Below are 17633 nucleotides of genomic sequence, written 5' to 3'. Positions count from 1 at the left end.
TGTATTAATGCTTTTGAAATTCTGAATACGCCTCTGAGTTTGTTGTCATGTGACAAGGAAGTTACGAGTTCGAGCCGCGTAAACAGTCTCATATAAAAGTACAAAGTAAGACCGCATACAATAAACCCTTATAGTTCGATCTTTTTTCAGACCTCAAACATTGCGGGAGCTTAGTTCATAACTTGGAGGGGCATTTATATCATTTCACAGCCGCCTTGTATGACCTGTCCCCATACAACATTCCAAGTCCACAACCGGTCAAAATCAAACTATAGTTCAGTTTTTTTCCAGCAGACTAGTCCTCACAATTTCTCCCTTGTATCCGCGAATCACCCTATATTTCCTCCGTCCCTTAAACTTTCTCTCTCTACATTTTTCACACAAAAAAGCATTCTGAGCTGTACGAAAGCTGTTAGTTTCCTCCAATTCCTCCACCGATCAGGTAACTCAAATTCGTAATTTTCATCAAAACTATGTGTATTTTGCGTATTTTTAAGCGTATATTCGAATATCTGTTTGAATTTAGTTTCAGTTGTTAACTTTTATGACTGTAAATTTTACCAGATCTGATGATGTATAACTTTGAATTTTTGAATTTATTTGATCATTTTACTTGAGTTTGAGATTTTGTGTGATTTTTGGCAGTGAGTTTGAATTTTTTAAGTTTTGTGTGATGATTATGTATTCGATTGATCATTTTTACTGGAATTGATGATTTTTTGTGTGAGTTTTGGCAGTGAGTTTGAATTTTTGTGTGATTATTTGGCAGTTAGTTTGGGCTTTGATTACTGGTGAGATGGCAAATCGAAAGGAGGATGAGAAGAATGAAAGGATTATACGGAATCTGCTTAAGCTTCCTGATAATCGACGGTGTATGAACTGTAATAGTTTGGTAAGTTTGATTAATTACACGTTTAGTTCAAATTAGTACGGTCGGTTATATGAATCCTCTATATCTGTCCTGTTCTGGTCTATTTAATATTCGCTCTGTCCCATTTTATGTGCATGGGAGGGTTAAAGTACCTAACTTTTTTGTAAATTCGAATATAGATTCTTCAAGTGTTTGGAAATAAAAGTTACATTTTTGGAAGTTGCATAAAGAATTTTGTAAGTCACCCTAGTTAAATTTCAAAAAATGTTTGGAAAAATCATGGTAATAAGAGAATTTTTTTTTTTTGACTAGTCAAATAGTAATTGTCACATAAAAAATGACATAGGAATTTTGTTATGTTGAATAAATCAATTAACTACGTCTCAATCCAGAATTAGTTTGCAATGATTATAGGAATGAGTTTAAATTATATGCACTGACGGTGTTTGACATCTTCAAATGGTAATCGGAGCGATTAACTATCTAGTGGGTTCCAATAACTAATATAAGAGAAAGTTATCAACCTCCTGAAATCTAGAGGTGCAGTTAATAAGAGGATGCTCTTTATGTGGAAGGAGTGTATTAAGAGGAAGAGTTTACTATTTATACTTCAAGATTTGTTTTCCTTAGAAATTTCCTTGTCAAGTATAAATTTGGAGGAAAGCATTTATGAGACAAAACTTATTATTGGATATATTTTATGAAGTTTGAGGAATGCAATGCATCCAAGGGAAAAAATCTGGACGGAAGAGATATTTCTTATCTTAAAGAAGAGTAGCTTCAACCATATAGTAAGATCACAATATTCTGTGTCCCTATATTGCCCGCTTAACAGAACACATACATCTCTATGGTGCTTTCACTGCTTTATCTTAACTTTAGAAACTGCTTTCCCTTACTCTCTTCTTATCCTTGCATGTTTTTGACAAGATACTTTTCTTGACTCTTGGGGGTCGTTACATTGGAAGGCCAAAAAAAATTATTGCAATGTGAAATCCCACATAAGATGATAAAATGCTTGGTTAGACAGATAGGAAAAATAATCTTGCAAACTAATGTAGTGTTTGGTTGGCCGTATTATGTAATACTTGTATCTAGTTATATGGAATTTGTATTATTGTATGTGGAATATATGAATTCACCAATGAGGTTCTAGGTGATTAGCAATGTCGAGAATAAATTTGTTTAAATAACAAATGTCCTTAAAGTAGGTAATCTCTACATGTATGATAGATCTTTGGGCTGATAATTAGACATGATTTGCATTTGGAAAGTTTTTAATATGCTTTTACTCCATATTCCTCTTCATCAGTTCATTGACCTTTATCTGTAACGAAGTCAAGGTTTTTTCTACTGGTTATGATAGATCGTTAGGCTGATAATTAGACATGATTTGTATTTGGAAAGTATTGAATATGCCTTACTGACGATGAGAGAATTCTCACTTTGATTTTGGTTTGAATTTACTTGTCTGTGTATGACACACATATATAGAAAGAAGAAACCCATTTAACTAGATATCCGGTGTCATTTTAGATTAAGACGGCCACTTCTCCTTTCATTTCGTTTGATTAGATGTATTATTGGAAATAATTCTGGCAGTAAATTCTACATTACTATGAAGATTTAGTGCTAGTTTTAATTGCAATATATTGATAATGATTGCATTAACATTGCCTATCAAAAAAAATTCCTTGCATTAGTTATTTTGCAATTGGAATATTATTTTAAGCTGAATTCATTGTGGAATTACAACACCTATTAGCAATACATGTATTAGATCACGTAAATGTCAAAAATTCCCTATAACCATTACTTGTTTAGTTAATGATTGCTTAAACTTAATTGGAATTAAACTTAAAGAAAGTTCTTATAACAAAAGTTTCATGCTCAAAAGCAGATTCCAAAATTTGTTTATTATACCACATTTTGGTATACCTCTTTTTAGTTTTCCTCTTAGAAATATTTTGTCCTTGATATAATTAATTTTTTTTAGTAATGATAATGACATGGGTTGAGCTTAAATGGAGTATGGGGAATCACATTGCCGACCCCAACTTGTTTGGAACTATAAAGACATCAATTAAAACCAAAAGCAAAGCTTTTTTCTACCATCAAAATAAAGAATCGAATTCAAGATGCTAAAGATCCCGATTCCTATTTCTCATTGATATACAATGATCAAGAGAATTGGCTGAATCCCGTGAAACCGTTTCATAGAAGTTCATTGGTATCTTCTTTTTATAAAGCAATTCGACTTAGATTCTTAAATGAGCCACACATTTATTCCTATAATTTATCCTATGGAAAATCTGCTTACAAGAAGATTTAATCGGAATTATCGACAAATTCTTGTGGAATCCAAAAAAATGAAATTAAAAAAAAATCGACTGCCTAGAGACGTTGTAGTAGTAGTTGTAATTGTAATTAGTGTAACTCAATTTAATTTCATTTATATTAAACGAAATTACTTTTTGTCGTGTATGTTAATAAAACTAATATTAGATTAAGTGATCTAATGTATTATTGGAAACAAATCATTATCCACTTTAAACCAAAGGAATGTTTTAAGTGCTGCACCGTGTATCCAGATTTTATTTGGATGAACTTATCATCCGATAACAAATACAGTAAATCTAGTAATCCATTGATTATTATTCACAACATTACAATCTTTCTATTATAATTCTTGTATAACTGGCTGCAAACTAAATGACTTATTATTGTATATACAGTACAGGGCCCTGTGTTATTTCTCGGATGCTTCTTCACTTTAGTTGGTAGCCTTATTTGTCTAAATTTAGTTGCATGGCAGGTTCTTTAAAATATTATCAACAGTCTTCTACTCTTCTTATTTAGTGAAAGTAACACAGATGTATGGTAATAGATCTCATATTTTTTGTAGGTAGATGTATAGTACTATATCTCATATTTTACTGTCTGACAGGGCCCGCAATATGTTTGCACTAATTTCTGGACATTTGTTTGCACAACATGCAGCGGTATACAGTAAGTGCTGTCTTTCATAAAATGATGCAACCATCATTCCTCTGTGGTGCTTAAAATGTTTCCTAGCACTAGAAACTCCTTTTAATCTCTAATTTATTGCTTCCTGTTCTACATTTGAAAATACTGGCAGTCGGGAGTTCACTCATAGAGTGAAGTCAGTATCCATGGCTAAATTTACCTCACAAGAAGTTAGTGCCCTCCAAGGAGGAGGAAATGCGGTATGCATGCTCCTTTTGCTATAAGAGCCACACCTACTTCTGATGTCATGTTCATATTTCTTTCCTCGCTGGTTGCCAACTCATTTGTTTTTTTCTGCTTTTGTGGCCTTTTTTTGGGGGTGGGGGTTGCATTTTCACAGAGTGCAAAGGTAATATATTTGAAGGATTGGGACACGCAGCGTAATTCTCTTCCAGACGGCAGGTTTGTGATCTTAATAAATATATGTATATGATACTTATTAACCCAAAATACAGTTCTGATTGTCGTTGTGTTCAGTAATGTAGAGAGGCTTCGTGATTTTATTAAGCATGTCTATGTGGATAGAAGATACACTGGTGAAAGGAGCTTTGAGAAGCCACCAAGGGGGAAAATGGTGCCTATCCTATCCTGCTCATCCTCAATTTTGAATTTTATAATAGCTCATTGTGCTCCTTACAGGAGAAGAATTTCTGTGATGTCGTCACTTAGTAGATCTCTGTCTTCTAAACTTGCGAGATCTGCTGGTTGAACACATTCCATCATATAAAATATTTAATATCTGCAGGCTGAAGCTGAGAACTTAAGCGAAAACAGGAAGACAGATACCTACCAAAGTGGGTCTAGAAGCCCACCAAATGAGGAAGTATATGAGCGACGATACAGCAACAGGCCTAGTCCTGGTGGGAGTAGTGGTGGGAGAAGTCCTGGATATGATCAAAGAAGTCCTGCACGTGCTGAAGTAATCAATGACTGGCGACGAGAGGATAGATTCGGGAATGGAAGGAGATCTGATGATGGTAGAATTTCGGATGGAGGATCCAAGTTTGAAAGCATGTCACCTGATCGTCAAAGCGACCTTGACTCATCCAGTCCCCCAATTGTTCGACCTGTTAGAGAGATTCTTGGAGACAGTGTATCTCCCCTTCGAGTTATTGAACCTCCAAAAACCAATGGTGGTAGGTCTGCTGCTGGTGGCTCCGTGCTAACCCAGGTGTGGATTATATGCTATACGGCATCATGTGGTATTTGATTATTTTGGATGATGCTATTAAACTTTGTTTTATTAGCTAGTAACACGTCCATTATGATATTCTTTCCCATAAGATATCCTTTGGTATCTGATTTTTTTTTTGAATGATGGTACAATGCTTTGTTGTGGAATCTAGTCACACATCTTTTGGTGACAATTTGTCCTCTAGCAGTTTAGTAAATATTGGGAGAATGATGGCTTTGATATTTGATAAAAGACTCTTTCTTGATTGTTCTCAAAACTTTAGCAAATAGGAAGAGTAGAGTGTACATCTAGATTTCTCATAAGTCTTAGCATTTCCAAATTGCATGGGCTTTACCTGAAATGCCTCTCTACGTCTACTCCCATTGTTCACCTTATCCAAAATATGTGAAATATACCATATTAATTTCACCAGTATACTCTTTCTTTTACGCGTTTCCCAATGCTTACCAATTAAGTAAGATGCTAAACTTATTTTAAATATATTGTGCAGAGGACTGCATCTTCCAGTAGCTTGACGTCCTCCAACGGGAACCCTGTTGAACTTAAGACAGAAACCTCATTAATCGATTTTGATGATGTTCCTGAACCTGCAGCTTCTGCACTGGCCCCACAAATACAACAATCTGCTACAGTTGCACAACCGACAAAATCTGCTGCTGACAACTGGGCGAATTTTGATTCATTAGCAGAGGTGAAAGCATCTCCAGTTCCTTCAAACACCAATCTACTGGAATCTATATTCTCAGAGTTGGCTGCTCCAGCAACTGTAACTGGTCACTCTGCAGCACCTCCAGGTGGTAGTGCACCTCCAGTCACTCCCTTCAGTAGTTTTGTTCCTGGAGCTGCAACTGTGGAAAACTCAGTAGCATTTCCATTTGGTGGTGCTTCAGCTGCACCCACTGGACCGACATCACTACCGCCGGTTAGTGGTGGTAATGGCTTCGCAAATAATCCCGGAGGACAATGGTCTAATATGCTACCTCAGCAGAGTTCCTTGTTTCCTGTGACTGGCCCACAGCCCATATCGCAGCTTTCTACTCCAGCTGCTGGTGGACCTTCTGGAAATCAGGTAGCTTCCTAGCGCTTCCCTTGTCCTTGAGGTCAACTAGTTGTATCATTACTGATTATTGTTAATTATCATCATCTTTCAGCAGTGGAATCCTTCGGTTACCGCAACTACACCTGGGTTTCCTAGTACGGGAACTGCACAAGTGTCTCAAGGTGTAAACCCTGCCCTTCTGGGAGCCACTTCTGCAGTTGCATCTCAAGCTGCTCCTGTTGAAATCAAATCTAGTGGAAGGAAACAACTGCCTGAGGTAAGTTCTTTTCTATTGGTTTTTTCATGTTTTGACTCTAGTACACCTGATATATTTTGAAGATTTTTCTAGCCTAAATTATGAACATTTGTCTAGGCTAAAAAATTTGTAATGGTTCTTCATATTTTTTCTCCAGCAGAATGATGCATTTTAAAATTTTCTGTAGTTTAAAGGTATGTACATTTCTGTGCAGGATTTGTTTGCTGTAAATTATTCTTCAATTCCTGGTGCTTTTCCGGGCTGGCATACTGGTCCACAGCATGGCTATGGATTCGCAATGCAATACAACATGTCTATGGTATGTGTGCTAACCCAAAAGTTTTATGGAAAAGGGTCGGATATACCCTCGTACTTTCAGAAATAGGTTAAAATTATCCTTCGTTTGAGTATCCGTCCAAGGTAGCCCTACCTTTATACTTTGGCACTAATATACCCTTAATTTAAACAGCGGGACTAATGGCATCACAATAACAAAAACAATCCCCAATTTTAATACCCAATTCCAATTAAAAAACCTACCCCTAAATTTTAACCTATTATCCAACCGAATCCCCCACATAAGTATAAACACTTATTTCACCATCATTAAAATCAGAAAAAAGACGTCCAAACTCCGTGTGGCCCAATTCCTCATTCCAGAAATACATACTTCACTGCCACCACCACCACCACCACCAATACTTCCTCCATCCTGCCAATGCTTCCGCCCACGCCAATTTCCCCAATTCCAAGAACACTACTCCATGATTGGTAATGTGAATCAAAGTAGTATGTCTTTTTTTTATTTATAAAATTACAATTTGTAGGTCTAAGAGTAAAAGACAAAGCATCAGGTTTTCAACGGCCGCTTTCTTCTAATTCCTTCTTCCGCCGCATCTCGAAAGCTTTCCGGTGGTTGTTCCAGTGCGTTCAAATGTTGGGCTGCAAACCGGCGGGTATTCCAGTAGCAGCTGACCAGACTTATTTCTTTCTTTTTGAATAGTTGTAGAAAACTTGTTTAAAAAGCTTTTTAATTTGAAAAAAGAAAAGGAAATCTTCAGAAGTGTTTCGTCACCTTATGGAACTCCAATAGTCATCTTTCCTACTCTGTTAACCTTTTAATAAAGATCTGGTACAAATTCTTGGGCCGGGTCAGGTAAAAAAAAATTAGGGTCGTTTTTAATTGAAATTGGGTATTAAAATTGGGGATGGGTCTTCACTTATTGTGATGCCACTTGTCTCTCCATTTAAATTAGGGGTATAGTAGTGGCCAAAGTATAACGGTAGGGCTAGCTGTGAATGGATACTCAAATGGAGGGTAATTTTTAACTATTTCTGATATTATAAGGTTATATTTGGCCCTTTTCCGAAGATTTTATGCCTGACTGTTAGTTTGTGGTCACAGCATGCTTAACTATGTGGCATCTTGCTCATACACTAGTTTTTTTCAGGCTACAAATGCTTTGCCACAGCCATCAAAATCAGCAAATCCTTTTGATGTCATAAACGAGCCATCTTCACAAGCCTCAACGGTATGAAAATAATACTATTACTTTAGACTGTTTTATTTGTTCATCATCATTTACGATGCACAAGGCATTCAGATGTGTTTGATTTTATGCCCTATGTGACTATTGTGATAAGTTGACTTCTGTTGACTCGCAAGAAAAAGGATTTGTGCATTAAAATCAGATTTAGAGTGGGATATTGATAACTTAGAGTGATATTAGTTAATTACTCCCTCCGGTCCACAATAAGGGACCAATTTACTTTTGGCAAAATACTAAATTCTATACAAAAATACCTAGTATGACTAAACTACCCTTAATTAAATATTTAGTGTGAGGAGTAAGAAAACTTTTTTAGGGATATGTTCATAAGGGTAATTTTGTAAAAATAAATTGAATTTTGTCTTGATTATATAAATGGACACTTACTTTGGACCCAAATAAAAAAGCAAATTGGTCACTTATTGTGGACCGGCGGGAGTATTATTTATCACATGCATTTGAGCTTATCTTTTAGGTGTAAATCTCAAAATTACTTTTTTCTGCTTATTTATTCATGTTTAATTTGATTAGTTGGGGAGTACTACTTGCTGAAACAGCCCCAAAACCTGTGCTCGGCTGAGAAAAAAGCATTCATTTAGTGTGAATATTTGTTAATTGACTTTTTCCACTCTTGATCTGATTGAGATTTTCATTGTTCAGTTTCCGTCAATGGCATCATTACAAGGTGCATTACCGAACATGGTCCCTCCAACTGGATTGCTGCATACATCCAGCCTCGGTGCCCCAACTTCTTATCCTCCGGCAATGCCTCAGCAGTCACCATCTTATGCATCAGCAGTTCCACCAGGTAGTATTCTTTGTCCCCTGTATTAGATCTCTGGTCAATTATTTGGATGCTGATTATGTCTTAATTTTTAGGCTCATACATGGGGCATCAAGTAGCTGGTAGCATGCCACAAAGGTACTTTTGTGATTGCTGCTCCATTTTTGGTCTTGTATCGTTGAACATTAGTAGCAAATGAAGTGCTAGACTGACATGAGATTGATTATTGAAGTTTTGACTGAAACTCTTTAGCTTTTTATTGTGTATAGCATGTTTTCATTCAGCTGTATATATGGAAATCATTTTGTAGCCTTTTGAGCCAAGGTTGCCTTTTGTAATTGCTTAATCTTGCAACTCATCCGTCTCAAGATGAATTACTTTCATAGTTTGTAGAATCTATACATTTGAGAGGTAAATTTCAATGACTGCGTTTCAAAATGCAGATCACCAGGAGTAGCAAGCTTTGGCTTCGACGCTTTTGGAGCTCTAAACTCGAATCAGCAGCCAGGTGGATTATATTCTGCACCCGCTTCCCAGAACACCTTCTCTTCTTCTGGAGGAAACCCATTTGGTTAAAGAAAATTCATCTCGTATGTGCATTGTGTTGTTGCTTCCTCTGGTAGCATTGAGTGGAGATATGTTATTAGCTGCTTGCTGTGGAAAATTTTATGATCGAGATATTTCCAAGGGTTATGACATTCATCATCGAGCATCGGATCCTCTTTATATGTGATGCTGCCAACTGTAGTTAGATGCGGGAAGGAGCTAAAGAATTATCGATGAGAAGGAACCTCCGTATGAGACTGATGCTTGTTGCGTGCATTTTGCCTGCTGCACCTAAAATGTGTATTATTCTCTTTATTATTTTTTAAATCATTTATTAATCTTATTTTTTCATCCCTCCCTTGCTGCCTTGAAGTTATATTGTTTTACTTATTTTTGGCTTTTGCTACTCTTGTTGTGGTCAGTGGTTTATCATTAAAGAATTCCAGCTGTATTGTACAATTTGTATTACTAGTACAATAGGATGTAATGTAATATCTGTATTTCTTTTTTATTATAATTAATAAACCTGTGCAGTTTTATACGGTGCAAGTATTTTGAAAGAGGCAAACAAATATGCAGAATTATTGGCATAATTTGTTCCTGTAGTTTCATAGGAAGTTTAGTGTGCGTTTGGACATAAGAATTGCGAAATTTTATAAAAAGTGAAAAAAATTAATGTGAATATGGTATTTGAAAATAGAGTTGTGTTTGGGCACAAATATAACTTGGAGTTGTTTTTTAATTTTTGTGAGTAATTTGAAGTGAAAATTTTGAAAAGATGAACTGACATATCCAAAAGATGAAAGTAGCAGAAATGAGGATGTTGAGGTGGATGTGTGGGTACACTAGGAGCCCGTTTGGATTAGCTGATTTAAAGTAGTTGATAAACATTAAGTGCTGGAAAGTATTTTTAAGTGCTGAAACTTATTTAATAAATAAGCAGTTACGTGTTTGGGTACAAGTGCTGAAGTTAAGGGTGGCATGTGGGCCGGTCCCGGGTCTAAGTGGGTTGGTCCTCACGGTCTCGGGCCGGTCCCAATTTAAACTGGCCTAGCGGTCCCGGTCTTGGTGATTTTTTTGTAGGAACCGGCCCGGGGCTGGGCCCACGAAGTAATAGTCCCAGGCTAAGTGGTCTGGTCCCGGGGCCATGGGCCCAACAGATACTTTTTTTAATTTTTTTTTTATAGAAGTTAGAGAAAAAAAGATGGAAATAAAAATATCTAAGGCACTTCCTTATAAATTATATTATAGAATTGTGACCTAAATTTTTAAATTCAAATTTAAAGATAAAAATATTGTAAAGAGATATTCAAAGCAATGTGTTATAATTTTATTATAGCATTAAAAAAACATGACAATATCTTTCTTAGTCTTCCTCCCCGTATGGAATGAGCACAACAAGGTGCTATGTCACGACTCTAAACCCAGACCCGGTCGTGATGGTGCCTCTCGTGAAGACAAGGTCAGTCAACTATCCCCAATTCAATGTTAACCAATTAAACAACAGGAAAACAGTCTAAAATATGATAAAATAATCCAAAGTAGCAAATAATGTCATAAATACGCGGAAGAACAGTCCAACACAACCCTAACCGGGGTGTCACAAGTCACGAGCATCTAACAACACTAAATCCTCAAACGTAACTACAGAGTTTTAAATACTGAACTAAGGATATAAAGGAAAAAAGATAGGGAAGAGCTCCGGGCTGCGAACGCCAACAACTACCTAAAGACTCCTCGAGATCCGCCTGAATCTGGAATGAATCAACACTCGGGAGCGGGACCAGCTACGCTTGAATTTGCACATATGGTGCAGGGAGTAAAGTGAGTACTCCAACTTAGTGAGTAACAAATGTAAATAACGACTGAAAGTAAGAAAACACGTAAGGCACAAGGCATTATATAATGAAGCAGTAAAATCATTTAAAAACAATAAACCAGTGAAAGTCAAGTAAAAACCTCTTCCGACAAGTAAACAAGTAATTGACAGGTAGTTAAGATAAAGTAAACAAATAGAGGTTCGCCCCTCGGGCATAGTATCAACAAATCCGCCCCTCGGGCAACATCTTAGAACAGTACCAGCCCCTCGGGCCATCACATAGAATAATGCCAGCCCCTCGGGCTCAATCTCACATCACAATGGGTACACGCGCTCACTGGGGGTGTACAGACTCCTGGACGGGCTCCTTACGGCCTAAGCGCAATATCAAGCCACCTCGTGGCATCATCACTAGGCCCTCGGCCTCATATCAATCAAGCCACCTCATGGCGTACATATCTCAGGCCCTCGACCTCATAATCAGTATCAAATATCTCCTCACAACTTAGGCCCTCGGCCTTACTCAGTCAAAAATCCTCACAAGCCACTCGGGTTATAGTAAAATAGTATTTCTCAGCCCAAAACATCATTTAAAATATCATTTAAGTATTAAAACAGAATAAACATGGCTGAGTACGAAAATAATGGAAAATAACATGACTGAGTTCAAGTATATAGTCAAAACAGTGAGGAAATGTCAATAGAAATCCCCGAAGGGTTCAAATAGTTGGCACGAAGCCCAAATATGGTATTCGACCCAAATCATGATGATAGCAAATAGATTTTAGTCAAATACGCGGTAAAATAGTCATTCAGGACGGACTAAGTCACAATTCCCAAGAGTACACGACCCCACGCTCGTCATCCAGCGTGTGCCTCACCTCAATATAGCACTACGATGTGCAAATCCGGGGTTTAACATCATTTACAATCATTACTCACCTCGAACCAGTCAAATCCCTAGCTCGCGACGCCTTTTCCCCTCGAATCGGCCTCCACGCGCATCGAATCTATCAAAAGTCAGAACGAGGACGTCAAAATATGCTAAGGGAATGAAGCACAAGCGAAAACAATCAATAATTGGCACAAATCCCGAAATTACCAAAACCCGACCCCCGGACCCACGTCTCAGAATTCAATAATTTTCACATCAATAGATTCCTTTTCTCCCCACGAGTTCATACATATCAAAAGTTCACAAATCCGACCCCAAATGGTCCTTCAAATTCCCAACCAAAAGTCCAAATTTCCAAGCCCTAGTTTCTTCAATTTTTAGCTTAAGTTCCATGATTTTCTAGGTGGAGTTCACATAATAATCGAGTTTTAAGTCCGAGAATCTTACCTCCAATTGTTTTCCCTTGAATCCCTCTTCAATCTCCTTCAAAAAGCTCTAAAAATGACCAACTATGGAGGAAATAAGTTCCAAAATCGCGGACAAGATGAGTTTAAAAACCTTCTGCCCAGGCATTAATTCCTTCATCGCGATCGTGAAGCACAAAAACTCAGCTCCCCAAAATTACTCTAAGCGCACGCATCAAAAGCCCTGCGAACGCGATGCCCAAGCGACTAACTCTACACGATCGCGGACATCCCTCCACGTTCACAATGAACAAAAATCCAGCCAAGACCCCAGGTCCATTTAACTCTATGCGAACGCGACCACCTTCCGCGTTCGCGATGAATAACCTCTCCACTCTATGCGATCGCAAGCCAACCTTCGCGAACGCGAAGAACAACTAGACAGCCTCCTCAAAAGATTCTACGCGATCGCGAGACTGCCTACGCGATCGCAAAGGGCAAAACTCTGCAACAGCTGAACCTGCAACTTCTGCAATTTTCTCAACTTCAAAATGATCTGATCGACCACCCGAAACTCACCCGAGGCCCCCGGGACCTCAACCAAAGGCACCAACATATCCTAAAACCTTATTCAAACTTGTTCCAATCATCAAAACACCTCAAATAATATCAAATCACCCAAAACACATCGTATTCAAGCCAAATTTTCTAAAAATCTTCCGAATTCCACTTTTGATAAAAAAACCCAACCAAACTACGTCTGAATGACCTGAAATTTTGCACACACATCCCAAATGACATAACGAAGCTACTGAAACTCTCGGAATTTCATTCCGACCCCTATATCAAAATTTCGCCAACTAACCGGAAATCGCCAAAATACAAACTTCGCCAATTCAAGCCTAATTCTACTCCGACCCTCCAAAACCCATTCCGATCACACTCCTAAGTCCCAAATCACCTTCCGAAGCTAACTGAACCATCGGAACTCACATCCGATCCCTCTAACACATAAGTCAACATCCGATTGACTTTTCCAACTTAACTTTCCTTAAAAGAGACTAAGTGTCTCAAACCTTACCAAAATCATTCCGGATTTGATCCGACCAACCCGATACCACATAAAGCGGGTAGACAAAGCATAAAGAAGCACAAATGGGGAAAACAAAGCGGTAACTCATAAGACAACTGGTTGGATCGTCACATCCTCCCCAACTTAAACAAATGTTTGTCCTTGAACGAGTCAAGAAACGTACCTGAAGCCTCAAACATGTGAGGATATCATCTCCGCATCTCCCGCTCGATATCCCAGGTATCCTTCTCCACGGGCCGACCTCTCCACTGCACTTTCACTGAAGCTATATCCTTTGACCTTAACTTTTGAACCTAACGACCCAAAATAGGTACTGGCTCCACATTATAAGTCGAATCATCATCCAACTGAACCGTGCTGAAATCCAGAACATGAGACGGATCCCCAATATACTTCTGGAGCATAGAAATATGAAATACCGGATGCACACTCGACAAGCTGGGTGGCAAAGCAAGCTCATAAGCCACCTCCCCAATCCTCCGAAGCTCCTCAAAAGGTCCAATGAATCGCGGACTCAATTTTCCTTTCTTCCCAAATCTCATAACACCCTTCATGGGCGAAACCTTCAATAGAACCTTCTCACCAACCATGTAGGACACATCTCGAACCTTCCTATCAGCATAACTCTTTTGCCTTGACTGCCTGTACGAAGCCTCTCCTAAATCACCTTCACCTTCCCCAATGCATCCTGCACCAAATCAGTCCCCACTAACCTAGCCTCACCGGGCTCGAACCAACCAACTGGAGATCTACACCGCCTCCTATACAAAGCCTCATATGGAGCTATCTTGATACTTGACTGGTGTTGTTATAAGCAAACTCTGCAAGCGTTAGAAACTGATCCCATGACCCTCCGAAATCAATGACACAAGCACGCAAGTACGTATCATCATATTGCCGCTCTCCGATATGATCATATAAAGAAGACCGAGAAACCACACAAGCCAATACCCGATTGGGCTCCGAAATATCTAGCCTCACGAACCGATTGGCCAAGGCCTGAACATCAACTGCAAGAGGTCTCTCCCCAACTGGAACATATGCCAAACTTCCCATACTTACTGCCTTTCGGCTCAAAACATCGTCCACTACATTGGCCTTTTCCGGATGGTACAATATAGTGATATCATAATTTTTAAGCAACTCCAACCATCTCCGCTTCCTCAAATTGAGATCCTTCTGTTTGAACAAGTGCTGGGGGCTACGATGATCAGTGAACACCTCACAAGATACGCCATACAAGTAGTGCCTCCAAATCTTCAATGCGTGAACTATGGCAGCCAACTCCAAATCATGAACGGGGTAGTTCTTCTCATGGGGCTTCAGCTGACGAGAAGCGTAAGCAATAACTCTACCCTCCTGCATCAATACATAACAAATCCCAACTCTCGAAGCATCACAATACACGATATATGAACCTGAAACTGATGGCAAAACCAACACTGGAGCTGTGGTCAAGGCTGTCTTAAGCTTCTGAAAGCTCTCCTCACACTCGTCCGACAATACAATTGAAGCACCCTTCTGAGTCAACTTGGTTAAGGGTGATGCAATAGATGAGAATCCCTGAACAAAACGACGATAATAACCCGCCAAACCAAGAAAACTGCGAATCTCTGTGGATGAGGACAGTCTGGGCCAACTCTAAACTGCCTCTATCTTCTTCGGATCAACTTGAATACCCTCGCTAGACACCACATGCCCCAAGAAAGCCACTGAACTGAGCCAAAACTCACACTTAGAGAATTTTGCATAAAGTTTCTCCTCCCTCAATCTCTGCAACACAACTCTCAAATGCTCCGCGTGCTCCTCCTAACTATGCGAATATACCAGAATATCATCAATGAAGACTATGACAAATGAGTCAAGATAAGGCTAGAACACACTGTTTATCAAATGCATGAACACTGCTAGGGCATTGGTAAGCCCAAAAGACATCACCAAGAACTCATAATGACCATATTAGGTCCTGAAAGCGGTCTTAAGAATATCCGAGTCCCTGATCTTCAACTGGTGATAACCTGAATAGAGATCAATCTTGGAGAACACTCTCGCTCCCTAAAGCTGGTCGAATAAATCATCAATGTTAGGCAAATGATACTTGTTCTTAATTGTTACTTTGTTCAATTGCCTATAATCAATGCACATTCTCATAATGCCATCCTTCTTCTGCACAAATAGAACCGGCGCACCCCAAGGTGACACACTAGGCCGAATGAACCCTTTATCAAGGAGTTCCTGAAGTTGTTCTTTTAATTCCTTCAACTCCGCTGGTGCCATACGATACGGAGGAATAGAAATGGGATGAGTGCCTAGTACCATGTCAATACCAAAATCAATATCCCTGTCCGGTGGCATGCCCGACAGGTCTATAGGAAACACATCGGGAAAATCCCTCACAACTGGAACAGAATCAATACTGGGAGTCTGAGCACCGGCATCCCTCACAAAGGCTAGATACGAAAGACAACCCTTCTCAACCATACGCTGGGCTTTCAAGAATGAGATCACTCTACTGGGAACATAATCAGTCACAACTCGCCATTCAATCCGTGGCACACCCGGTATAGCCAATATGACTGTCTTAGCATGACAGTCCAGAATAACACGACAAGGAGATAACCAATCCATGCCCAAAATGACATCAAAATTCACCATGCTCAATAGTAATAGTTCCACTCGGGTCTCCAGACCCCCAATAGTCACCACACACAGCCGGTACATACGGTCTACAATAACAATATCACTCATCGGGGTAGATACATGAACAGGTAAAGCAAGAAACTCACGGGGTGTACCCAAATAACAAGCAAAGTATGATGACACATAAGAAAGGTGGAACCGGGATCAAATAATACAGAGACATCTCTGTGGCAGACTGAAATAATACATGTAATAACAACATCTGAAGCAATAGCATCGGGTCTGCCCGGAAGTGCATAGAAACGGGTCTGATCACCACCTGATCGACCTCCCCTATCTAACTGGGTAGGTGGAGGTGAAGTAATTGGCGCTGAAGCCGATGACTGATTCACCCGCATGCCTCAAACTGGAACCAACATAGCACATAACCTTGCAATCGACTAATTAATAGTGGACTCCCCCACTTGGCTCGAAGCTATAGACCAAAACATACACAATAACTCATAACGCATATACTTTATTGCTGCCATAATACCATAGCGAGGTTAAACTCAATCCTTCATAAACTCGTGGAACACTGACCATCTAGTACTTTATATCTTCTGCAAATCTCGCATTCACTCTCGTAGTAGTCAAGCCTACTCTCTTGAGAAACCCAAATTCAAATTGTAAAACATATATTTCCCTAGCAACAGAGATGTTCCAATAAATGACACAAGGGATTACGCAAACTTCCGAACAATCCGTAGGAGATAACCCCACCTGCTTTGCCTCAAACTAACATTTCTGTATACCTTCCACCATCATAAACATTATGCAGCCACTTAAACTTCCTGAGTCTGAACTCAGACCACAATATGAAATTTACTACACTCCCAACTAGGAAACATGGAAAGATTCTTCACACACCCATAACTCAGGGCTATACCTCAAATCAAGATGAAAATCGAGCACTTAATAGTCCTTCTATCCTCCAGTAGACTCTTCTCGTTGTTTACAAATCATGTGAATACATCTCGCAGTCACATCACACTCATCACGTAACTATCTAGTCATCACCTCCCTTAATAGGGACACAACAGAACATATGGATCCAGAAACACGCTCTCACAAAATCAACTGCTCAGGGCTCAAGCTATAGGCAAAAGTCCGACCACGAGTCCTCCAGACTGGCCCAATACAATGCATAGAGATCACATCTCGCCCCTCGATTAGGGAATCACAAGGCATCGATGCACATCGGGTACTGAGCACTCATGTGTGCATACGAATGCATGGAAGGAATTCAAAGAGTTACTTTTCAAGCTAAATCAAGGACACACGATAAGAATTCAAGAATGTGAAATTTTTCCTAAAGGTTCTGCAGCCTCTCGAGGATAAATACAGACGTCTCTGTACCGATCCGCGAGACTCTACTAAACCTGCTCATGACTCGTGAGACCTATGTAACCTAGGCTTTGATACCAACTTGTCACGACCCTAAACCCGGGCCCGATCATGATGGCGCCTCTCGT

The 17633-nt window shown here is 39.2% G+C and overlaps 1 protein-coding gene across 2 annotated transcripts; it reads left to right on the top strand.

The window, feature by feature from the left end:
- The first annotated feature begins 304 nt into the window (after positions 1-304).
- Positions 305-9809, top strand: LOC104226009 (probable ADP-ribosylation factor GTPase-activating protein AGD14). Of its 2 annotated transcripts, none has more exons than XM_009777898.2 (14): positions 305-442; positions 770-892; positions 3819-3880; positions 4011-4098; positions 4239-4300; positions 4376-4472; positions 4644-5069; positions 5584-6162; positions 6248-6409; positions 6603-6707; positions 7840-7920; positions 8599-8746; positions 8818-8860; positions 9166-9809. In XM_009777898.2, the coding sequence occupies exons 2-14, from the start codon at positions 797-799 to the stop codon at positions 9296-9298; spliced, it is 2082 nt and encodes a 693-aa protein (XP_009776200.1). In that variant the 5' UTR covers positions 305-442; positions 770-796; the 3' UTR covers positions 9299-9809. The 2 variants fall into 2 exon arrangements, with proteins under 2 accessions (XP_009776200.1, XP_009776199.1); XM_009777897.2 differs by having other exon boundaries at positions 6245-6409.
- The last annotated feature ends 7824 nt before the right edge of the window (positions 9810-17633 follow it).

This window comes from Nicotiana sylvestris, chromosome 6 (genome assembly GCF_000393655.2).
Source record: "Nicotiana sylvestris chromosome 6, ASM39365v2, whole genome shotgun sequence".
Lineage (NCBI taxonomy): Eukaryota > Viridiplantae > Streptophyta > Magnoliopsida > Solanales > Solanaceae > Nicotiana > Nicotiana sylvestris.
Note: the sequence above shows the minus strand (reverse complement) of the source record. Positions and strands in the feature narration are given on the sequence as shown.

Coding starts and splice junctions, on each gene's coding strand:
- LOC104226009 (XM_009777897.2), top strand. CDS start 797: ATGGCAAATCGAAAGGAGGATGAGAAGAATGAAAGGATTATACGGAAT. Junction 4,301..4,375: donor AATTCTCTTCCAGACGGCAG/GTTTGTGATCTT, acceptor CGTTGTGTTCAG/TAATGTAGAGAGGCTTCGTG. Junction 6,163..6,244: donor GTGGACCTTCTGGAAATCAG/GTAGCTTCCTAG, acceptor ATCATCTTTCAG/CAGTGGAATCCTTCGGTTAC.